The sequence below is a fragment of the Toxorhynchites rutilus genome, chromosome 2 (assembly GCF_029784135.1).
Source record: "Toxorhynchites rutilus septentrionalis strain SRP chromosome 2, ASM2978413v1, whole genome shotgun sequence".
In the NCBI taxonomy this organism is placed as follows: Eukaryota; Metazoa; Arthropoda; class Insecta; order Diptera; family Culicidae; genus Toxorhynchites; species Toxorhynchites rutilus.
The window spans coordinates 264307711-264334068 of NC_073745.1; the positions used below are offsets into that span (position 1 = coordinate 264307711).

At 39.4% G+C, this 26358-nt stretch overlaps 1 protein-coding gene across 3 annotated transcripts in view; it reads left to right on the forward strand.

The window, feature by feature from the left end:
• LOC129768817 (homeotic protein distal-less) overlaps window positions 1-26358 on the forward strand; it is a 155264-nt gene that overhangs the window by 44796 nt on the left and 84110 nt on the right. For all 3 annotated transcript variants that reach the window (XM_055770719.1, XM_055770716.1, XM_055770717.1), the window contains exon 3: window positions 909-1099. In XM_055770719.1, the coding sequence (XP_055626694.1) occupies window positions 909-1099 (191 nt within the window). The remainder of the gene's footprint in view (window positions 1-908; window positions 1100-26358) is intronic.

A 26358-nucleotide genomic window follows, 5' to 3' on the forward strand; every position in this document is an offset into this window, starting at 1 on the left:
CGTTTTGTTGGTTCTGTTTTTTATCGCTGTCTGCCCGTTTTTTTATTGTGGGCATGCTTTCGGGACCGCTGCTTGCAGTATTTCGCAACGCCCGCTAGAGACTGTGGTGCCGCAATTTATTGTGGGATCCACCATTGGGCCTGCTTTTGTACAAATTCTTCATGCTTAATTTAATAACTAATGAGGTGTTAATACCATGCAATTTATTTTTGATTTATTTGAAATTTATGCAACTGCTGGTGGAGTGTGTGCTGGCGTGGAGCAGACGACACCAAAAGAGCATTACATTCGTTGTAACAATTTAGATTACTTTTTTGTTTCAGAAGCAGTTGTTTGACATGATATATTTATTATTGAATGTTTTAGATATCGGATTGCGTAACATGTGTTGAAAGATTTCATCGTAACGATTAGACTCGACTTGTTCAGTTTTATACTACGAAGACAAATCATTCATCGGGATGATACCATAATCATTAAAAAATATGAAATACTATGAACTTGACCCTGAATTTATCATACTTTAACATCGCGCCAGGGGTAAATGCATCGAAACCACACACTTCAGTTCGGTTCAGATTGACACGCGAAGGTATTCACGCTATTCAATCAATCAGCCAACTACAGGTACCTGTTCCAGAACACCTATATTCGATTTCGGAAGTCAATTGCATCAGCCCAGATTCACACGCTCTGTGGCTTGCTTTTTCAGTTGTTTCACGAAACTCTACACAGGTCTGTTGCATTATGCGGAGAATTAAGACAACGCATAACTCCTTCCGCTTGATAAATCAGGTCATCCTGTTATGTTTGATCGATAATGTATGCACTGTGGGAGGAGATACAATATTGCATCACACGCTCACACGACACCTCTCAACTTTTTTTTTCTCACCTTTTTCTTGCAGATTTCCTCTCGGACAAAATCGAAGACACCGGTCTGCGGGTGAACGGCAAGGGCAAGAAAATGCGTAAGCCCCGCACCATCTACAGTTCCCTACAGCTGCAGCAGCTCAACCGAAGATTTCAACGAACGCAGTACCTAGCGCTACCGGAGCGGGCGGAACTGGCGGCCAGCCTAGGACTAACTCAAACGCAGGTAAGTCCCCGGCAGACCATGAAAAGACCCCGCAGCACCAGTCAAGTGGCGAATCAATTTTTCTCTCAGTGGAAAAACGCAGCGGGAGAGTTACCAGCTTCTCGCCTTAATTGCATTAGTCAAAAACAAACCGAAAAGCGGCAATTTATTCGCGGGGGGTTTGTTTATTAAATTTATTAGGGCACAAATCAAATTCGACATAATATATTTCGTGTTTTTTTGCATTGCACGCGCTCCATGATGCGGGGTAGCAACAAAAAAGTTTGTGGAATCACTTTTACGATTCAGGAAACTTGCTCGGGTCCACAAAAAAACATCCATGCCAATATTGAAACTTTTTCCATTCCCTGGAATACCCCGTTGCCGTTTCCTGCCGTGTGGCGAACACAGCTCAACAAAGACACCACATTTTTCTAGATTAGCTTTTTAAACCCGTACCACCGGGTATCACTCAATCAATGTCCTGGCGTGACGGTTTGCCTGGAGGGGGGGGGGAGGTCTCTGTGCCTCTCTCGGTTGGCGTGTGTTGGTGTGCTGCTCGAGTCCTGGTACTTGAGTTTTTCCTTGCGGTTTCCCGATGCTTGCTACTGGAAATAGGAAAAATCAAACAGCATACAGAACAGACAAAATGCTTGACTTTTATGGGAATTCAACATGACGTCAACTGATTGGGCGTATCTCACCCCCCTCGTGTTATCGTTGTGAGCAGGGCTGTGAGGATATACACAATTCTTTGAGGATTGTCGTCCACTGCACACACCATATTTTTGTGTTCCTTCATTCATTTTTTGGGGTTTTCATTGTTTGGTTTCGTCGGAGGGGTTCCGTCTCCGAGCCAATTAGACTCTGTCGAAATAGTTTAGGGTGCGTGCCGTTCACAATTTAGGGGAGGATTGTGTTTGTGTGGGTTCAATTGTAGATTCAACCGAAACGGGATGCAGAAGCTACAGTAATAAATCACTTAACTTTGATAAGCGAGCCCGGTTGCTTGCCGCTTGCATCCATTAACCCAAATTCGTTTCCTTTCGAACATTTACCGCATTCGCACCGAACCAAATTCAATTAACCCGCCCACTTTCAATGAGCTCAAAAGTTAAGATGATGCTCTAAGTCATCGTGCGTAACTCGAAACGATCTCCAATCGAACGCGGTCTCCGCACAAACAAGTTCATCCTTTCAGCCCATGCCTCTTTACCATATATTTGCCGTACATTCACTTTGAGTCAACAGTCAAAACCCCAAAACGTGAATCCGCTGCGCGCACATTAATCCAATGATAAACGTTCTGTTGTGGCATTGCACCCTTCAAATAATTTATGGCAGTGCGCTCGATCTGTTCGGATCTGCTCTCGGAACAAGGGGGCGGTGGGACCGGGTGGTGTGGGCGGATATTTTAATGTTTGTTTTTAAGGTTTCCCAGGAACACAATTCGTGTGTGCGCGTGTGACAGTAGTAAGCTTGCAGCAGCGCTCACTGTCTAATTCAATTTAACCCAATAAAAAACGCCACGATTCTGGAGATTCCGGAGAAGCGCGTCGGTAGAGCTATGGCTAGAGGACAATCGCAACCGGAGCATTGTTTCTCTCTTTCGCTCACTTTCCGTGCCCAAAAGTGTAGGGGATTAAATGGGCTGAAATTGATGATCGAATCTTCTTCGGTTCGGTTCTTCGGTCGATATTCCTCCCCTCTAACCGAGACAAAAGATACATTTCTGTGTGGTGGCCATGACGAGAAGCACTCCTGCGAGCCTTTCGAATACGCCAGTAAATGGAGTACTTTTGTTTTAGCGTGAGAAAATTTCATTTTCCCAAACCGGGCCACTCGAGGGCCGTTTAAATCCAGATAGAGAGGTAATGGGGCAACGGGTTGAAAGCCGGCAATGTTTAGAGTTTACCTAAACTGCAGTAGCTTTCGCGCTAGAACCGGCTGCTATTTGCTGAGCCCGCATAATGACAGCTCTGCAGCACTGGGGAGATTTGATCAACCCAGAAGTGTTCTTTCTTTCTTTCTTTGTTTTTAAGAGGCTTTAAACTTTGCAGTTCATTCGCCTCTCCAGAAGTGTTTATGGAGATTGTCCATATATGCAAATTTCTATGCAGCTCGTCGAACCATGAACGACCCAAAAGCAGCGTTCCCGTTATGTAAAAGTTAAATGATAATTCCACAGACAAACACCGTTTCAATTCTACCCAATTTAGTTTTTTTTTTGATTGCATATCAACTAGATCAAAATGTTTCTGCAAAACATTACAACAATTTAAAATACAAAATTGTTCATCGAAATTTATATTCCCACTGTTAAAGCTCACTTCATTGACATTCGACCCATTTGTTTAGTGGAACATGAGTTTGAAATGGACTCAAAATCTAGTTTATCGTGGTTCACGCAAATCACGGACAGCGAACAGTAGAATTGAAATTTTCTCACGAAATTTGACTCGCGAACATAGGGAAATGAGTATTAGTAGCATTGCAAAGAACAAGTTTGCGAGAAAGGGTTTGCTATATTCATTCCTACTACTCATGAGTAAAATATTTATTAAATGAGGTATTCGGACGAGTTATAGAAAAACGTTTTTGGCAAACCGTTTTGAAGCAGCAGATTAAACTGTAAATACATTTTGACGTGGGACTACGTCTAACCGTAGTATATGGGGGGTAAAATGAAAACCTAAGCACAGAACATGCAGGAAAAAATGAAAGATTCTGAATGCTCATAACTCGAACATTCCTTACTGGATCGGAAAGATGTTTACATCAATTGATAGGGAATATTTCTACGCTTCTATCGCAATCAATAAAATGTTATTTTTCATTAGATAAACAATTGAAAAACTGTAAAATGTTAAGCGTTATCTAAACGCTCTAATTACCTCGTTTTGATTGGCTCAATTTACGGTTTCCCTAACACAACAATCAAAACCAAGCAGCCTTGGGGAAATCGGCATTGCAAATACATGAAACTCGGGGGTATTTTCGTTCCGACTGAAATGTGTTTCCCTAACACAGACTTCAAATCCATGGAGCGTAGGGAAATTGGCATTGCAAATTCATGCAGATCGGGGGTATTTTTGTTTCGATTGAAATGTGTTTCCCCAACACAGACATCAGAACCAAAGTGTCTGAGGAAATTGGCATTGCAAATTCATACAAGTCGGGGGCATTTTTGTTCCGACTGAAATGTGTTTGCCTAACACAGACTTCAAAACCAAGATGTCTGGGCAAATCGGCTTTGCAATAAATACCAACTGCGAGTATTTTTGTACTCGCTTGCCTTTGTGTAAACTGGAATAATTTTCCTTAACACGGTCTCCTAAACTTAGGGACCTGGGAAAATCGTATAGACACTAGAGACGAATGAACTTTCAGGTTTAAATCCTCTATAGTATAAAAGTATAAGTTGAAGTTGTTGATTCATGCAAGCCGGATGTACCTCTGCACCCGCATGTTTTTTTTTGCATTCCGATTTTTGCATTTTGCATTCCATTTTGCACGGATTACAATAACGGGTACGAACATAACGCTTTGGCTCGGTTATTCAAGATTGCATTGAAGAATATGCCTTCATATCTTCTGCTCACTGAAATGATTGCTAAGTTTAGGTAGTCCCACGTCAACCTTGCGGTTATATTATAGATATAACCCACTCTTTTTTTTTCATTCATTTGATATTGCAGGTGTTATTTATCGATCTTACAATTTCAGTTTTCTTCGCCTTCTGGATAAAAACGTTCTTCTGTCTGTCGAATTTCAGTTCAGTGCCGTGGATTTGTATTTGTGATCTAGATTGGATAATGAAAATGATCTATTCAAACTCAATTTTATTCACAAATTGAATTCTTTTTCTACTTGGCGTTCTAGCAGTCAATTCAAATTTAAATTCAAACTTAGTAAACTAGCAAACACCTTTTCTTCCTAATCAGACGGTCTTCCAACCTTTCCTAAAACTTCCTACTAACTTTCTCTATTAAAACTTTGTACAATTCCCTTTTCACAATTTTCCAATGGCTCTTTTGTGTAGCTCTCTACTTTTCTTCTAAACTGCGAATGTTTGTTTTTTATTTCCTCTCTCTGTCTTTGACGTTTCTCACTCCGTTCGTTTCCTCGTCGGCCAAAGTATACAGCGACGTGGCAGGAGCAGGGGTACGACTAAAACGTCAAATCGCTCATATTGCCAGTGTACCCAATATTGCTGCGGTTTACTGACATTTTGGTTCTATCCATTACTGTTGTTTACAATTCGGTCCGGGTATATAGTTTTATAGTGGCTGAGCAAGTGGATAATGAAGGTTATATGGAGGCAAAGTTCGAGCTTGGCTCGAGTGGAATTGGACTTTTCCATGACAAACTGGAATCGAGAGTGCCAAAAAAGAGGGCAGAATTGACGCGCAAGATACATCAATACAAGAAGTCAAAGAATTCGAGTATTTTTTCGAAGCAGAACTATGTTGAAAAAAAATATCATATGTGTATACTTTTTAGAAATCTTCCGAACGTGATGCTTTCTGCATATGGAAGCAGTACAACACATTGGCACTGAAAGTTCCACTATAGCATCAGTTCAGTGAGCCATCGGAAACCGCTTCCACTGCCGACGATATCAGGATATCCAAGATTGGATTCCCTCAAGAACTCCCCGCACACACGGTGTAATGTGCGCACATGCATACCTCCCCGTACTGATTAAGGACCGATAGAAAGTCTGCAGTGTGTAGGGGCTCTAAATAGGATCACTAGCGTAGGATTTTCGGTCGGAGCGCGAGGAGGTCATGATAGTCAGTTCCGACTGGAATATGACGAGTCTAGTTCGATTCGCATAATCAGGGAGAGTTTTCATATAATTTTGTTTTCGAAAATTAGTGTTTGATTATCATTCAATAAGCATGATTTCGGCTTCTAAACTTAAAAAAAAAATTAAAATAAATCGACCTTCCTGAAACCAAACATGTGTCATTTTGGCTGCTTTCTTGAAATTTTGTACGTATCCTTGTTAACTTCGTAGCTTAGAGCGGCCGCTGCTGTGGCTTCTTTAGTTAGATTCCAGAGTCCATGTAGATATGGATGATCAATGTAGCTCTATAGAGCTCCCAGTGTGATGGCCACCATTGACAACTGTACGGCAGTGTTTACCTCACTGATGAATGTGGGCTCGAGCTGTACAGTGGGATACGTCACGTCGAAGTATCGTGATAATGTTCGCTGGAATAATATAACGGATTCAATATAAATTATGATAGCATAAGGACTCAAACTCTCACCGGTTGAGATAGGCTAATAAAACGGATGACAAAATCTGTTGCGATCAGGAGCCTTTTTTTGGGCAAAGAAAAAGAACATTCATAGAAAGGAAAAAAATCACTGTCCCTCAAACAAAATTAATTTCGTTAGCTTGTTTCTTTTGTATTCCCTATGCGGAACAATAGTTTTGCTGTATGCGCGTAAAAACATTGACAAATATTTATCGATGATCTCCTTAATAAGATCACATTTATGATCAATACACCTATTTGGGAAATGAGATATTGTGTGCTTCATACTGCTGTCCATAATCAGGTTGTAATATTTGGCAATGTTAAAGTCCGGTTTTTCGTCTGTCAATGATCTGATGATTTGGTCGGTAACGCGACAAACTTTGTATAAGCTTTTGCTGATATTTTCGATTGATTCGACCCAAACAAAAACAGTCAGGCACTTTCCGCACTTCAGCGTCACATGTCGTCACATGTTTCCTTTTTATCGGTGTTTTCATTCATTTTTGTGTATGTTATATTTGATGTTAAAATATGCGTGTCGTCAAGAATAGTACAATTCATTTTTGACGACCCAATTACGCTGTTATGTTTGAGGAGTTTCCGAAAAGCTGCTTTAAACTGTACAACGTTCGGATTATTGTTAGACCCTCCCATAGCTCCTATAGCAGCAAAATAAGTTTCCACATGGTCCTGTGAGAAACGGTAGGTAGGTATGCTTTCTAATAAACCCTTCTCATCCACGTATTCTAGATACATTTCCCGGAAGCTATTGATATTTACCAATATTCCAAGAAATCCCGTCCTGTGGATTGAATCATACACTGATTCTCCGCTTACCAACCGTATACTCAAAATATATCTTATTGCAAACTCCAATGCGATTTCGAATTCATCGAAATTTTGTTTGCTCCAAGGTTTCTTAAAGCCGTTAGCTAAGGGGTCTTTGCTATTCATTAAGTCAAAAATATCATTAAATAGGGACAAAAACTCAATTGTCGGTTCTACCCCAACGAATCTTTCGTCAAACCGCAAAGTTTCCAGAGCGTCTGCCACAGACTGGCTAAAGACCTGCACCGCCAACGACACTTTCATTTTTTGATTATTGAAGTTGATATGGTTATGCGTTAACTTTTTCGTGAGATATTTCTGATGAAACCTGGATATCGTAGAGATCTTTTAAATATTTCCAGCTTACCACACCGTTCATCGTTAGGAAAGATTCCTGGGAAGCGAAATGATTGCGTATTAACTTCATCATATGGCAAGCGTCCATGACAACGTATACGGAGTGAGATGCGGTTGGATGTTTAAAACTAGTCACCAGCTGACGACTGTTGATGCTCAGATTACAACCTAGAGCGTTCGCCGTTGCGATATTTGTAGAGGTACCATCGTAAGTAAGTCCAATTACGTTCGTCTCTACTTCCTGCAAAGCAGATAGTACATATTCCACAATGCATTTTTTCTCGGACGAATTGAGACCGTTTATAAAAAAGTAGCCTACCGGCAGCTTCCAGTTCTGCTCGATTGCCGTTACAACAAACACAAGGGCTTCCTTGGCTGGTTTGAGTATATCTTCATCAGGGACAAATGGGTGTTCAATAACTCCATCCCATTTGCGTTTATGAGGATTCCACACAACCTGCCTTCGTATCGCGACCTCATCCATCGCGAGACTGACTAGTAGCTTGTGTCCTTGCGTTTTTATTTCGTTTGCTTTGGCAGTTAGTATTGCAAGAGATTCACCTGTTACTCCTGGTTCACCATCAACTACTGAATACCAGCGTACAACAGTACGCGCGTTTGGTAGTTTATTTTCAAAGGTCTTCCTGACAAAATTATAGGCTTTCGCACTATAAAAATGCAGCGTGGAAGCAAAAGTTCTCATAGCTTCGGAATATTGCGTACTTTTTGTATTACGTTGCAGATCTCGCATTATTTCTTCTGTGTTACATAAACTGTAAATGGAAAAAATGTAAAAGTTAAATACATACGCTTACAATAATGACTGAAAGGAGTGCTCACGTCCAGCATTAATTCACCCTTCGTTCAAATAAGATTTCTTTCCCTCAGTTCTATTTTTAATTGTTCAAAAGTTTTTATCTTTCTTCTGAGGCGAATATTTTGAACTTTTAAGCGATTGCATCTAGCGCGGCATTTCTCTAGTTGTTTCTTAAACTTCGGTAATGCTCGTAGTGCGGAAATGTTTTTCGGATCAGCTGTATGTCCTGCAAAGCGAATGCTTTGGAAAGAAATAAAAAAAACCTGATTTATCAACTCTATAAAACTCATTTTTTATGAAAGCACAAGAATTTTCCATGATCTACATTATACTAAGTAGGAAAACATTTCTAGAGCAATAAAATAGGATAACCGATCAGGAATATGTAAATATACCGAGCGAGGGATATTCGTTCCTGGATTAGCATAGGAAAACAATCTATCGTCCGGTTTGCTTGCATATTGCTAATTGATCTTATTAAATCATTGCTCTTCATTTAAAAAAAAAACTTATCTCTTACTGCTTGTGTTCGACAACAGGTGCATCGGAATTCTTGAATGAAGATTTTGTTGCCTCAGCGGCTAAGGCAGATGTGCCATTTGTCTGCTTCGTAAAAACGACATGGTTGAGGTTGTTATTGGACTGTGAGTGATATGAAGAGCTTGATATGGCCGTAGAGGTTTTCATTGGCGAATATATTTCTCGCACGGGCTTAATGTTTTGAAGCTGACGAAAGGAGTGCTTACTCTTAGAAATTGTATCAGAGTTATCATTTGCCTGGAAAATTCTCGGTACCGCATCAGGAAGTATTGTTCGAACACTTTTCACAAGCTTATAATCGGATGGTAGGAAATGTAAGGAACAAATTCGTGCATTTTCTCGCTTTATTTCATCGAAACTCGACGCAAAAGCAGCGATTGCATCACATCATTTTTGAAATTTTACCTCGTTTCGTGGGAATCTGTAAAAAAATACTTTATTGTATGTAGAACAATGTTCAACAATTTTATTCTAATACCTATGTGCCGAAACACCTCCATGTGAAACCGAAATACGAAAATCGCTCATGCAATTAGAAATAAAGCAGCGCATTTTTCTCTATTTTTATCTATCTCCGTGGTTTCAACGATTTCAATCCTCGCAAATGATATGTTGGTAAACAAATGACGCCATATTGATTTTGATTTTGGGTAGCCAATATTCAATTGATGTCTAGCCCCTGGGCAGGAGCAACACCAGTGTGGCCAGAACATCAGGTATAAGACAAAAATCTAATGAAATTACCATTTCCGAACGATTGAACAATTGTTTCACTTTATCGATGTTTTAGTTGGTGTATCGATTCATTCTCGATTCACTCACAGCATCTTATGGAGCACTCGAAAATGATTTTTTTTCTTTGGCGAATCCCTTTCAAAACAGGCCTTTTCATCATGCAACCGATTTTAAAAGCTGGATAAAATACACAGCGATTGTTACTAACGAAATTAGTTCACAGTTCGTTGCTCAAAGTAATATCGTGGTGTTCAAGCGAGTTTTTGTAGGCTGCATTTCGAACAGTTTCTTGCATAGAAATTTGGGAAGAAGGAAGATTTTCAATAATGAAATGCTCGATATGATATCAGACGTCATTTATTTGGCTTCCGTGTTTCATATCACTCGATGGATAAAAGCACAGAGTTGAACATATCGAATCGATTCTTTAGGTTCATATAATGTTTATGAATTCACCAGATTGTACAACAAAGTTTTGGACTAGACGACTTTTCTTAGAAATTATTAAATAAGCCGATTTTTTTGTTCTCTAACAAACTTAATTTAACTATTCCTGTCACAGGCATAGAAACTCTAGTATGGCCAAACCGTTAGGAATTGTACGGTTTATAAGTATGTTTTATTGTTTTTTTTCAGTAAATTATCTGTTATGCATAATTTTATGTAAAAGGTTGCCTAATTTAGATAATAAAACGAAAATCTTAACAAAAATAATCATCCATATTCCGGAATTCGATCGGATCGGATTTCACGATTTGATTAAAATCGACTTCTGAATTCTGGAATCCATTTGACTTAAATTCAATCGAGCTACGTGAATTCGGTAACCTTGTCTTGATGCAAAACAGCCATCAAAATAACTTATGTTTGTAATCCGTACTAATAATCGTGTTTGTCAAGCAATCTACTCTCTATTAGATTAGCACAAGGGTTTTCCAATTTTTTTTATGGCAGAGCACTTTTTATAGCAAAAATATTTGACGGAGCACAATAATATTACAATTAGTGACAGTGTTCTGATATCGATACCAGGTGTCTTGCTCAGATTCCAGACCAGAAAAATTGCATTAAAACCATTTAGAATTCTGCATGGATCTTTTCACTGTTGTTCGAGCATTTTCACTTCGCTTTTCACACTTCGATGCTTGATCAAAGAAAATTCGTACTTGATGGCCTGCGTTGCTTTTTCAAGTTCCTCCTTCATCCAACGTTGTCTGCCCATTCTTTTTTTGTAATTCAGCGGCAGCTGGAGTCAATTAGATCAAAGAAAAGCGACAAACCTGTAGGACCAACCCACACAAAATGCAAAAATTAAAATGCAATTAATTTAATTTTTTTTTTATCAAACTTACAGTTTCGCTGCATCGAAATGTTCCTCTTCTGTAGGTGAACAGAACTTTACTGCACAATACACGAAAAAGTTTGTTTAATTGCCGAAAAAAAACTTCAAGCCACGATCGGAAAACTCATGTGAGGAAATCCCTGACTATCTTGAGCATTTATTGAGGGTCATATATATTTATACCTATATCCAATAGCCCAAAAAAGACTAATGAATTCGAGGTAATACAGGAAAATTTGGAACGCAAGCCGCTCAAAATCCTACATCCTTCAGCCTCCCTTTGGTTAGCGACGGTGGTGAAGAGATGCATTTCACGATTTCCAGAGTTAATATTGTTTTTCACCATTTAGTATGGATGTGACAAAAATTAGACTACTTGCAGAATATTGACTGCCCCAAAGATTTAATGACAAAACCTCTGCTGCTTTCTTTGAAGCATGTTTTGAACCAGATCAACAGATTGAATCGTTTGTTCCAGGCTGAAAATTCGTAGACCCCAGGCGAATTCTTCCATCGTCCCCTGACTTTCCTCAGTTGAATATGACTACCGAGCCCTGAGCCCTCACTCCTTAGCAACTGTAGAGCGATTTTTTTCTGAATATAATCAGAACAAAAGTTGGCTTCGAAATCGGCTCAGCAACGATACAATGAACGCTATTTTGAGATCAAGAGATTTGTTTATATATCGTGGCGGCAGTTCGGCAGTACTTGTTGAGTGATGTGTGATTATTGACGAATTTACGCAAAGCTGAATCAGCGACACCTATATAAGAGCTCAGAACCAGAAAAGTGATGATGTTGGTTTATTTCACACACTTAAAAGCAAGATTCGGTCGTGATTATTCATTTTATTTCTATTTAGACTCATTTCAACCATTAAATGTCGTCAGTATATGGTAAGGTAGTTAGAGCTTTGTATATTTACGATGATTTCAACACGCTCAGAGCTTGGACCAAAGTCATTGATAATATTCGTAAATTTTAAACTTGATAATACTTACAGGTTATGAATACTGCGGATAATAGTGATGAAATTGATATCATATTAAGTTGGATTAAATCATTGATAATGTAAGGGCCGATACGAGAAGGATTTGCAGTATTTTTACCGCAACACATGCTACTCATCGTTCACTAGTTTAAAAAAATTAAAGTTAAAAATTAAACATACACCAAGCCATTCTTCATAATATACATACCACATAGTAAAATGACCTAAAATGACCTAACCTTTTTAGCGTAATACTTGAAACTTGAAACCGGGGAGTTTGAAGAAAAATCCCGATTTTTCTAAAAAATTTGAACGAATTTCATACCGATTTCATGCGAGTAAAATGATGATGTTTTTTGGCATAAAATTAGTTTAAATTTGTAAGAAAAAGCTGGATTTTCCTTCAAATTTCGTGGCTTCAAGTATTCTTTCCACACTGAAAAGGTTGAAAAATCATCATTGCAGAATGTGCTATGTATGTTATAAAGAATGGCTTGGTAAAATTACTGCAAATCCTTCTCGTATCGACCCCTACATAATCAATGATATCAGCCAACTTAATATGACATCGGTTTCATCGCCATTATCCACAGTATTTATAACCTGTATGCATTATCAAACCTAAAATTTTCGAAGATTATCTATGACTTTGACCAAATCGTGTGTTGCAATCATCGTAAATATATCGTAACGCTAACTTTCTTACCACGTACTGACGACATTTAATGGTTGAAATGAATCTAAATAGAAATTGAATGAATAATCACGACCGAATCTTGCTTTTAAGTGCATAGAATGAACAAACATCATCACTTCTGTGGTTCTGAGCTCTAATGTAGGTGTCGCATGAGCTGATTAAGCTTTGCGTAAATTCGTCAATTTCGATTGCTAGACAAAAATGGTGTCGTCATTAATTGCATTGAAAATGAAGTTTACATGAATGGAACAAAAGAGTGTAGAAAAACTTTGAATTTCATAATATTTCGAGCCAAAATATTTATAAACTCGTAAAACTGTCTGATTTTAGATGAATGTCTATTGTGTTGTGACTTTTTTCCATTATTTCAGAGGCCAAACTGACCATATAGTAGTCTTATTCTTAGTCCTCGGGAGTAGTAGCTTTTGATAAACACTCACTGAAAATGGGGTTTTCATTGGAGACAATCTAAATGTGAATTCAATTGACTAAATGTAAACCCAATTATCTACATCGCAATGTAGAAAATAATTGAGGATTCGCCGCGGCCTCATTCACACATTCCTCCATCTTTTCCACTCTTATATTAAATACACTGTAAGTATTGACACTACTTTTCGAAACAAATCACTCCAATCACTGAATAAAGGGTGTGTCACATCAAATTGCATCACGGAAAAAACGCTGTAGAAATTTAATTTTTAGGAATTATATCTTCAGCTTTCGCTTATAATCAGATAAGAGTGTATAGATCACGTTAGCCATGCTTTACTGTCAATTTTTCGTAAATTTGTAAAAATGTCGTCGAACGAAAAAGAGCGTCGTGAATTAATCCTGTGCACTCATTTCGAGAATCCGGAGTTGTCACATCGGGACATCGGTAAGATGCTGGGAATCGTCCGATCCACGGTCAGCAGAGTACTAAAACGATACTTCGAGAACCTAACCATCGACCGGAAGGTGAAGAACGGCAAAAATGGATGCTCCGTCATGGAAAAAAAAATCACAAGCGCGTAGTTAGGCAGTTTAGACGTGATCCGAGAAGTTCGGTCCGGGATGTCGCCAATAAGCTGAATTTGTCAAGTTTATTCGTCCAGCGGACCAAGCAGCGGGAGGGCCTGCGTACATACAAGGTTCAGAAGGCTCCTAGCCGAGACGAAAGGCAAAACATGGCGGGGAAGACGCGAGCTCGGAAGCTGTACACCGAAATGCTGACGAAGCCGCATTGCCTGGTAATGGACGACGAAACCTACGTCAAAGCGAACTTTCGTCAGCTGCCGGGCCTGTTGTTCTTCTCCGCAGAGGACAAATTCAGCGTTCCGGAGAAGATTCGCAAGTAGAAACTATCCAAGTGTGCCAAAAAGTACATGGTGTGGCAAGCGATCTGCTCTTGCGGAAAGCGGAGCGCCCCCTTCGTGATGACCGGCACGGTAAACGGGCAGGTTTACCTTAAGGAGTGCCTACAGAAGCGCTTACTACCACTATTGAAGCAGCACGAGGGCCCGACCATCTTCTGGCCGGATCTCGCTTCGTGCCACTATTCAAAGGACGTGTTGGAGTAGTACGAAGCCAACGGGGCCACCTTCGTGCCAAAGGAAATGAACCCGCCCAACGCGCCGGAGCTTCGCCCAATAGAGAAATATTGGGCGATTATGAAGTAGGCCCTCCGGAAGAACCCAAAAGTTGTCAAATCGGAGGCGGACTTCAAGAGAAAATGGATTTCTGTTAAAAAAAAAAACTACAACCTGACGTTGTACAGAACCTTATGGACGGGGTAAAGAGGAAGGTGCGAGCATACGGGCTTGGGCTCGAAGTATGAATAAAAAGAAAATGCCAAAAGTTGTTTAATAGTTTTTATTTTACTGTCTAAAATTTTCAAAAGGATCGGTCTACTGGGCGAATTTCTACAGCGTTTTTTCCGTGATGCAATTTGATGTGACACACCCTTTAAGTCAGTAGCATCTGAACTTTAAGTAAACGTCAGTAAAATAATCTAACTTTCTAGTCAAAATACGGCATTATGTGGGTCATGCGGATAGATTTAAATGCGAAAAAGAACTAAAAAAAAAATCCAATAATCAGGAAGAGAAAAAAGTGTAACTTTTCTTATAATAAAAAGTAAAAAGTGTAACACAGAAAAAATATTGTTATTAATGGCAAGAATTATCGAATTACTAAAAATGAACGAGCTACATTTGTTCATCAATTATTGCTAGCGTTCAAATCATAAGGGCCCAACTGACATTCTGGCAGGAAATGGAATTTCAGTATCATAGAGATGCTCTACACTTTCTTACAATTCAATTTTGCTCCTCGCCAAATGTCAGGTTATAATGATTCTGAACGCTAGGATTATACTATTTGAACTATTTTCTTCCGTTAAAACAACTGAAGAGTATGAATTACACACAGCACAGCATTTATTCCATTCGAGTACATTTAAAAGGCAAACAATCGGGATCAATGCATAATACTTAAATGAGCATGTTTCGGCTCTCGTGCTTTGTTTTTCTCATTTTCCAAAGTTTCAAATTGTGGTGTATCAACGATTTAATGAAAAACGCTTTATATCTGCATGCAGAAATTGAATAAATGCTTGCTACGCTTGATTTGCCCAGATTTGTTTCTAAAAAGTGAAAAGTTATTGCTTATAATTAGCATTACTAATGCTTATTTTGTGTGGCTTAGAAACGTCGTTGTTGTTTCGCTTCAGATTATTCAGAACAGAAACAAGCCATTTAGGCAGTCGGTGTTCGACAGGAAAAAAAATGTTCGTGTGCTTTTAGGCATACATAACCTGACAGATTTTTTACAAGCATGCAAAATGTTGACATGATGCTGTTTGGTTACTGGAGCTGGTGTCCCTCAAAAGCAATACATATTTTGAAGCTCCTTCAACATTTCGGTCCCTTGATCGTATAGCTCGATTTATCGTTGGTATTGAATTATGCTTCAGTTTCGAAGATCACTTACTTCATTGATGTTAAACTGATTAGTAGTAACTGACAGCCAAATCAGGAGTATACGAAAGATAAATAAGTTTAATGATTCAAATTATAAATCAGTTAAATTTTCGTTTTTTATTGCAGCCAATTGTGCTTGTGGGATGCAAGACACAAATTCGATTTTGATCATTTTTAAAGGCATTGGAAAACTTCACAAAGCAAAAACTTCATAAATAAACACCTGGAAGTCTATCGAATACTGATAGATGCTGCTGACAAACAGGCTCTATCTTCAGTCACATCCGTCTATTCAAAATATATGATTGTGATCGTGATAGGATATAAAACAACCTACAATCTTATCATCTTAAGGAAATTAACCGGAGGGAATTAACAATCGATTATTGTTTGTCAAAATCTCCACTCAAATTCAACAATAAATGAATTCTTCAATTTCTGTTACCGATTGGCTTTTATACTATCATTTACGTAAATTTTCCTAAAAAAACGCAACCCTATATGCTTATATAGAATAATTCGTACTGACTTTGGGTTGATTTTCAATGATTTCGCCATTTTCGACCTTCTAGAATCTTGTTTAATGCTATGACGCAGTATTATTCGGTTCTGAAGTGTCCGCGTAGTTCTCTTTTAGCCACCTTCTTGAACGGTCCTTCCAATTTCCACAGTCATTGTATCGTTTTATAGCATCGTAAAATGTTTGTATCGGAATTTTCAATATTATGGCGATATTCGCGTTGACGGCGGAATGGTGTCGACATCTGGATACGATATTAGTTTGTATGAGGCCAACTATTCTCTATCAGATTAGTCGACCCTAAAGCAGGTTTAAATTGCAAAAATTTGTACGATTTTTTTTTCTTGGCGTTATTTAACTACTAGAAGTACGTTGTTCTGACTCTAATTTAAACTATTTTCTATGAATTTTTCAGATATTCTCACCAAATTTATCTTTAGACACAATTTGTGTATGATATTTTTTCACTACTTGCAAGCAAAAGTGATTTTCATTTACATAGAGTACTAATTTGGTTTGGTAAAAATAATTTTCATTCATAATTTTTATTTTAAAAGTACGATCATTTCTTCTGCAAATCCATATTGTCATGCCTGCTCCCCCATTTCGTAATACGAAGCTCAATGCCGTCAACGCGGATATACCGGTCAAAATTGTGTGCGATTCAAGGTTTACATTGAAACAGGTATGCTTATTTCAGTATCTGTCAAGTACGAGTTATACACTGGAGAAAAAAAAAACTAGGATAATTTTTCCTCATCTATTATATAAATTGAAGAACTCACTAAATACAGGCAAACCTGTTTTTGTTCGGTCCCTTTTCGCGTGATTCCTCGTTTGTGCGACTCTTTTTGTGCGATTTTATAATGACATCGGGTCTTGAATCACACAAACTAATCTCACAAATAATAATATCTAACCTAAACAACAATCACACAAATGAGAAATTGCACGAAAAGCAACCGCACAAAAACAGGTTTTCCTGTAGTAAAATTTTAATCAGTGTAACATTTGTAATGGAGCACACCCACATTATTTGATTTGTTCAGTATCAACTGATGTACCCTATTCCAGAAGATACATGAAATTTACGAACCAATCTAATTTATTGCATGTGATACAAAACACTGAAACCGAATATAGGAACCGATAGATAAGTATGCAAAGTATCTGATTTCACTTGGTCATCTAATAAAAATCATAAAGTCCTGTTTCTGCGGCAAACATCTCCGCATTTAGTGATGGGTCCGTGTGTCATCTCACACCAGACAACTGCTTCAAGAACTACCCCACGACAGCTCGGAAATCTCGCACCCCCCCGCACCATGGGCTCTCATGTTAAATTCTGCTAATTGGTTTAGGGTTAAATCGTAATTAGGTCCACTTGCATGCCGATCTAATTACTCCGGGACATCGATTCGATCCCTGAGATGGTTTCGACTTCGACGGTTTGAATCATTAATGGCCTAGCAAGGGGTGCGGGGTGTCGGAACGAGGGATGGAAGCGTTTCTCTGCTAGTGAGTAAGTGAGGGACGGGGGAAATATGGCTACCGGACTTTAAAACTGACCATCAGCCGTCGCTCTGGTTTTGACCATTTTTCATGGTCATTAGTTACAGTATAAGTGTAGTGCTGGAAGATATGTTGCTCTGGCTCTCTGCCCTGGGTCTGCTCAATGAACCAGCAGAATAAATGCGTGGCTGACTGACCGGCTACTCCCTGCCCGGCATGACTCTTCGCTATTGGATGGTTGGTTGGATGGATGGAAGGATGGGTGGGAAGCCACTGGTAGCCACTGGGTTCCAGAAAATATGGCTCAAATCATTGATTGAAGGTGCGAATCGAATCATTTTGACGCGAGTCGGTTTTTTGAATAAACTAAAATCTGAATGGTTGAAATTATCTTCTAATATAATTTGAAAATGTGCTGGGAAGGAGACCCACACACAGCATTGTTCTTCGCATGGCCCCAATGACTTGGTCGGAACACACAGTATGGAAGTCGTTACACATGAATTATAGACCTAGAGGACCAAGTGTAGCATACCCCCACTCCGCAGGGGCGCGCTGCTGTTTGCTTCCCACCAATGCAGCAGCTAGTATTACTCCCCCTCGTCTCTTTCCTTCGCGCGCGCTCCCTCTCTCTCTTTGACCGGAGATTACCCCAACCCAACCCACAAGAATCGAAAAACTTGTTACTCTTCCCTGATGGAGTTATTTTTCCCTCGTTATTTCCAACTTCTTCTCCTGACACGGCTCTCAATCATATCAAATAAGAAGCATCATGTTCGTGTACGCTTTTTGTTCCACTCTGCCTCTCAGCCCTGGGTACGACGCAACACCACTCCATAGAGCCTCTCGAATGACACAGCAACTGTTTATTACTTTATTTTTTACGTTTTTACATTTTTTTTGCTTCTGAAGTGATTTTTTTTTCTTCTCTTTCTTTCTGTCTCCCTTGTGTGTGTGCTGAGGTTGTCTTTCTTTTCTTTTGACAACTCCCTTTCCGTGACTGGTTCAGATGATGTTCGGAGAGGCCAGAAAGAAGCGGGTCTGAATTGGGTGGTTCTTCCACCCCGATCCTCCTTCCACCCACTTTTCCCTATCGGTGTCTTCGACACCACCAAATGGCCGGAGCTACCGAGAGGTGGCTAAGATTGGCAGGAAGAAACACACTGACTATGAATAAAAATATTGAATTTATAATCGACTGTCAATAATAATTATATTTTTGTTGCTATTATTAAAACAATTTTTCTGCCTTCATCTGGACGAGGTTCACGCGAGGTCCCCGGGGGGAACCTTTTGTGTTTGCGTATGTCGTGAGCGTCTGTAGGCTGGTTTCTGGTGGCTGCCGATGACGTTGGTTGTAACTTCTGTTTAATGATTCCTCGAGCGCCTCCGATTCATGCGAGGTTTCCTCTGTTTTTTTGGCTGCGTCCTCCACCCACCCCATAGAAGATACTGACGAAGATGATGATGATGATTCGTTCGTTTTTTTTGTAATAAATGAATACGAATTCAGCGAAAGTTTGAATGGAGTTTATCTAAACCATGGATAGGCTTCAACACTCCAAACCCCGATACAAAACAAGAGGTTTGCAATTACCTAGCCATTTTTTGAGGTATTTCAAACCCCTAGGAAGTCAGGAAATAATTTTGACCAATGAAATGAAAATAGGGTTGTTCACAAGAAGCCTGGCATCAATATCTATTAAATTACTAGTCAAAACAAAACCCTTTTTCACATCGAATGACAAAGCAAAGAAATTTGGTAAAATCAAACGGAATGAATGCAATTTGACTATCGGCATTGACACGTGAGAAAAAAAAAACCTTCCGAAGTGAATAACCGCTTCGTAAGCCAGTTGCAACATTAATTACCGGCAGGTGGTAATTACTCACACAAGAAGCATCACTTAACGTCGGCTATGGCAACAATATCTTTCAAAACCCCGGGTGAAGTAACGAATTCCCGCTCCGAAAATGATCCCAGTGGCGCTAAAAACTCACTTCATGGTGTTCAAATAATTATGCAACTAAATTGAAATAAATCTTTGATCGGTGCCGCTTTAACCCCTGAACCGTCGACCTCTCCGACCAACTGCACGTTCGGCACTCGCGATTGTTCATTCAGGATCTCTCGCCATGCCTGGTCCTGTGTAGATGGTTGGTAGACAAAGTGGGAGCGCCTCACAACAATTGGTAAACAAAAAATTCTCGTTTATGGTTATTACAATTACCCAATTACAAATGCACGCTACCGGTTGGTACTCGTAGCCTCGCAGCTTCTGAGCTGAGCTGAGGTGATGTTTCACGGTTTAGGTGGGTAGTGGCAAATTATCACCCCTAATGTCTCGAGCCTACCGTCATGGCTGGTTGGTTGGTAGACGACTTGGCGAAAATTATAATTCAATTTGCTTGTCGATTGGTGGTGGTACCCATGGACCACGGACGAACGCGGCGGGTGCCTGGTAGGAGCGTACATACACTCCCGTTTGGGTAATTGCGAGCCGATGCCGATGACAATACCGTTGCGTTTCTGTTTGCCTCGACAACATCGAGTGGATGATGAGTGCCGCGAGTGCCATTACCCGGGTAGTGAAATTAATTGCCAGCACTATTATCGCTCCAATTAATGACCTGGTGGGGCTGGTTAGAGTTGGATGATTGACTTGGAGCACCCGAGTCGTCAGTGGGACACCTGTGGTTTTGGGTATGCCATGCGCGAGTTAAACGACGTGCAATTGTCAACTTTATTTGGTCGCAATTTTACTCTAGTTTGCAAATGAGATCGGCTAATCGTCGATACGGCGGCAATAATTGCAACAATATCTCCACAGTAAGACATCATTATGAATGTGACGATTGAACGCAAGAAAATATCTGGAATAAAGTCCCTTTGCCTCAACCAGTGATGAAAGACATGTCGAGTCACGCTGCAGCGTGACGTCAGCCACCTCCATTTTATACACCTTCGCCTGGCCGCTCGAACGGATCAATTGTTCAGCTACCGAAGTGCACCGGCCCCCGGGTTTGAAAGGAGGATCGAAACCCTGTTGGAAAATCAATTTATCATCGAATATAATTGCTTCAATTATAGAGTTATGCTGCCGTTCGTTTTTTTTTCAGTCGGCCAGCATTCTCTTAGGGCAGTTCTAATACTCTTCTAGCAGCCATTCATCGATGGAACTCGGTGGTGAACCGTCTCCTCATTGTAAACAATCCTTGGACTTGGCTTGGCTCGAGAGGCAAGAAGCGTTTTTGCCTGTCTATACTCGCACAATGCAAGATTAAATGGAGCAACGGAAGTGTCCGTCGAATGACCAGTAGCCCTGGGCCGATCACGATGACGGTAGAATTTTAGATTGTGAAAAATTATTAATTTTTATTTGATTTGAGTCCATTATTCATATTTGGCTCCTAACAAATGGGCACGTGTTGGAAGAATGAGGTCATTGCAGAATTTCGATGATTCGTTTGCGATCACACTCGCACTCTCAATATAATGTGCATCCGAATGATTGGCTTTCTTATGAAACGCTACAATTAAACTAGGAATAAATTCAGTCGAATTCAACTGTTTTTACAAAAACGACTTGAATCCTAATCTAAACCATCCACAGGTGTGTGTACCTTTCCAAATCACGAACTTACGAGCACATTTATCCATGAACACGAACTTGTATCTGCCTGGGATATCTCCTCGTGCGGTGGTGAGGTGTTTTTTTCACCAGGAAGCTGCCCGAAATCTATTTTTACGTCAGTTTAATCGTCCATGCGCAAGTACTCTTTGCTCCTCATCAAAACCTGGTCACATAACCACATAGCTCAAGTTATATTCACTAGAATCGGCATCAACATCCGGTTAGAATGCATGCTCCCTGTTCGGTGAGAACGAAACTCTACTCGCAGACAGATTCTTCGAACGGTACTACGAACGGCATCTTATTTCACTTATTTCACTTATCTGACAGATTTGCTTTGATGCTTCTCAACACTTTCCAATTCATCTGACGATCGCTTCGTTTTGGCCACACGGATCATGCTGTTCCGCTCGCGGATAGTTCCAGCACATCACAAACGATAGTTTTGGCCAAGGGTTATCAAATGGTGCTCCGCGGGAAATTTTTGTTCGCGAAGCAAATGCTTCCACTTGAAAAAAATATTCTTTGATTTAATTTTGCTGGGTATATAGTGATTTATCTTGTTTACTTCGGGTCAGATGTCGTGTAACAGACAGTATTTGTTTTATTGATTAAAAATGCACGTGCTCCGTCAAATGTTTTTGCTCTGCCATAAAAAAAAATTGAAAAACCCGATATTCAGCTATTTTGTTGTACCTGACAACATTGGCTTTTCTATGGGAGTGTGAAAGATTAATTTCCCTTCTTTTGTGTTTTATCTGGAATAGTTTCTGGCTAGCTGCACGAAAAGCGATGAAACTTTCTTCTTCTTCTTCTTCATTTATCTCTAGAAACATTCATCATAAAAGAATAAAAAGATATCGTATAGCGGATACCGTGCCGCTATAAAATATACAATGCGTATGGATTCTGAAGGGTTCTTTTTGACAGATAACATTTGGCTGAAAATTGGTACAAATACTACTTTTTTTGTCACTCTTAATCAACAGTGGCAAATAATGTCAAACATCGAAGCATCGAAGTGTTTTGGCTCGTCTTCGATTTTTGACTACTCCAAAAAACCAAAGAATCGGTATCAAATTTTGTTGTAAAAAAAAAATTAAGTGCGTGGATGCGTTGCGAATGTTGACTGTGACATACGGTGAAGCTACCTTCGACCGAAGCAACGTTTGTCGGAATAGGCAAAAATCGAACACGAGCAAAAACACTTGCAAACGAAGCAGCTGTCAACAATTAACTGAACATTCAGAATGGCCGAACTTGTAGACCTAAGTCAGAGATATGAGTATCAACATCACGTTACAAAAAATCGAAGTTCGAATATATGTAACTCGCGAAAATTGAAAATTCGCATTACCTTTTGAACAGACCTCGTACTGGGTGTAAAAGAAAATTTTAATTTAAATGTTTAAATTCCGATACATATATTTTAAAGAACGTTTACATATAAGTCTTTTTAGGGTATATTCTTGAGTGCCTAAACTCCAGAAATAAGAAGATATTTTTTAGTTTTTTTTTAAATGTTTAGACTAGAATACCGCCTTAAAAGTATCATTATAAGAGCTATCCGGGTAAGCCGTACACGCAAAAAAATTCTCTTCAGAGCAGATTCTGAAATTCTCTATGTTCAGAATCTATGATCGCGTAAAGACAACGAGGTGAGTTTCATTGTTTTTTTTCAGATTACCGTATGATTATGGTTTATACCAGGGTTACCATATCTACAGAATAATCTGTTTTTATACAGGTTTTTGCAGACTTTTTGAAACCAAGAAGCTGTATATACAGATTACAGATTTTTTTGGCTTTCATGCAGATTTACAGATTTTGACATAGGACTATGTCATTGATTTCTATATAGGGGGGTCACTCTACGAAAAATGTAACGATTTATTAAGAGTTTTCAAACGCATATTACTCAAAATGGTTATTGCGACATATGTTGTGTTATATATCATTAGACAGGAAAGTTATCCAGTATTTTTTTTGCTTAAAACATGAACAGTGAATATAGTAAAAAAAGTTAACAATTTGACGATTTACTTGGGCATGTTTTCTCTCGATTGCACTGTCCACTCGCTTGCTCCCCGACGCAACGAGCAATCTTTTGGCCTAAATTCGGGCGTTAGCTCATAATGTGAGTTGATGCGTAAAATGAATTATTCCCCATTTACCGATAATAGGCATTAATTTTATATTATATTGTATGTTGTCCAATCAGTTTGTGCTCAATTCATGTTTTTATCGTGTAGGTCTCACTACTAACAATTTGTGTAATTGTGGTCCAGGATGGCATAATATCGTGTATGTTGTTTGGTTATGTAAAAATGCAATAAATGAATTTAAATGGCTGCTGATTTAGAAGATCGAAATGGTATACCCACGTAAATCAGATTATGATAGCTTGAGTAGTCGCGATCTTACAGGGCTATAATATTATTACAAACAATGTTCCGGACAACGTGGTAACGAAGGAGATAATGCTATTTTTATCTATAACATATTTTTGTAGTCATATATTGATTTGACTCAGGCTTATATTTATGTAGGTCTTAACTATTTAGACTTGTGTTTAAAAATGATACATGATGACTCTTTGTCTTCTTCTGTATGATTGAATAAACAGAAGAAAAGGGTAGTAATGGCTTTAATCGTATTTTTGTGTACATTTTTGAACAGAATGCGGTACCGAATTCTACCACGTTATGTCATCTAACCCGTTTTAAGGATAATACAAGCACATACAGGAAGCGGTTTTCCAGGGCATCCATTTGATGTATCAGAAATACAGATTTTGAACAATGAAATACTCAATTTAATTACTACACACAATCACAGTCCTATGTCAACATCCCGTCCGTGCCCCTAGGCTCAGACCCATTAACTTTTTCAAAATAACGATCCAATATCAGTTATGGCATGATCTCAATAATTTCTGGCACAACTCACCAATTTTATTCATATAGTATTGGAATCAGTCAGAATGAGAGTCATTTTAACATTCATATGTAGCGTGCAGTACTGCTTTTTAATGTTCAATCTAAGGCGAAAAGATGCAAAAGTCTGCGTCATCGGCTAACTTTACAATACATAAATAACACTGCTTATCTTAATCCCACTGAGGCACAGTGAATACGATTTTTTACGCGGATACCATCAACATCGTCAAGTTCATAATAACTATGACAATCAATGATACTAAAGCTAAGATTATGCTTCAAGATTGAACTTATAAATTAAACCCTTTGCAGTCGTATTAAATTTCGATATGTGTGTCGTACTGATCGCAATTAGATTTACACGAAAAAGCAGTGATTTATAACTTTGTGAGATTATGGAAGATGAACAAAGGTCTTTTATTTTTTGTAAACTTCTAATTAGTATTTAGAGCTTGCCACTCAGATTGCATTCAAGGCGTGTCATTTGGCATAGAAATCTCAACTAAGTACTAATAAAAATGACGCAATTAATACTTCGTTGAGATGGCGAAGTTCCTCTAGGAACGTTGGTGCCATTTAAGAAGCAGAAGAATTTTCATCGTGCGTTGTGGGACAAAAATCATTCATGCAAAGGTCTTCAATTTCTAACTACACGCACAGTTGTGAAGTGAGTGAATCTTAACAAATATTTTCTTCTAAACTTAATGGACCCAGATGGACATAGTCAATACAGGCAGTGCATTCTTGTTAGAATGACTCTAACAAGACCATCGTTTCCATCGCGCGAAGTCGTGTCCGTCGTCACTGTCCAACGCGCGCACCCGTAAATGAAAAACAAAACACAGGAACTGCTAGAACTAGCAGCAGCAGACGCTGCCTGCTCTCCCAAAGGATAATGAAAACAAATTAGTGAAATTTTACTGACCACCTGCCAAACACCGGAGTCACAGTCGTCTGATGAGCTGTCGCTCGGGGTCCTTTTAATCCTTTTTTTACGGCCCTTATGACCGTGGCGGCCAGAATGTGCGACGCTGACCGTATGTTACACCACCTTTCGGATCGCTCCAATTCATTTTCTTCCGTTCTCCGTTCTTCAAGAGCATAATAAACAAGGAACATGACGAAAGGAATGTTTAATTATGACGGACGGTAAGATGAGCAAAAATATAGGGGAGATGGGAGAAAAAAATGCCGAAGCGGTAGGCAGGAGGGGGGAATAAAATTTTAATTGCCCGTAAAGTGTTAATCATTACGGCTATTGTTTCCATCGGTGACTTCTGGAGGCTCAATGTTCAAGGCAGTTTATCGGTAGTAAAATTGAATTAGCACGCGGAGATGTAATTAATATATTGCCGATGTGAGAGGGATCGATCGGGCCGGTGAATTTGTTTTCCGGTCACGGTTCCGGAAAAAAAATGAATGGGAAAGAGGACACAGCGAAAGGCTTCACATTCGTATGCCGCAGTAATTGTATCGAGTTGAACGGGACCTTAACAATGTACAATACTATGCACACAGCTGGTGCGACGAATACTCACAATTGAGTTGTATTAAATTTAATTAGTTTTGTTATGATTTATGATCGTCCATCAAAAACAGTTTAGTTCATGGTTCGCTTTTCTTCGGGCTCTTTGGAGTGTGAACGGATGATGAGCGAGCGTGGCCATACACGGGGTACACGAGGGTCGGCATGACTTGTTCTAAATAGAATGAATCTCTGTTGGCGGTAGCGACTGAGCCCCGGTCGCGGCTTTTTTAATTGCGAAACCGGAAGTGGTGACATCTTTTTCAGTGCTGGTGCTGGTGGACTACGGCGATCAAATGTCGTTGTGCCGCTGGTGGGATGTCGATTCGTAGAGTCATTGGTTGTTATCAAATTCAGGGGATAACATTTAGTTTTCGGTGATATTGACAGTTTCGTTATGTTGTCGATAATTTTGCATCCAGGCATCCACCCTACGGCCGTGTTGATTATCCAGGGAATTCCACCACAAACGTTTATCTAATTTTTCGTAATTTTACATTCGGGGTGATGTTTTTGGGTAAATATAACCGTGACAGCTGGAGGTTGACCCTTCAGTGTCGGTCAGTACTGCCTGAGTTGCTCCTTCCGCGCTTCGGAGGCCTAAAT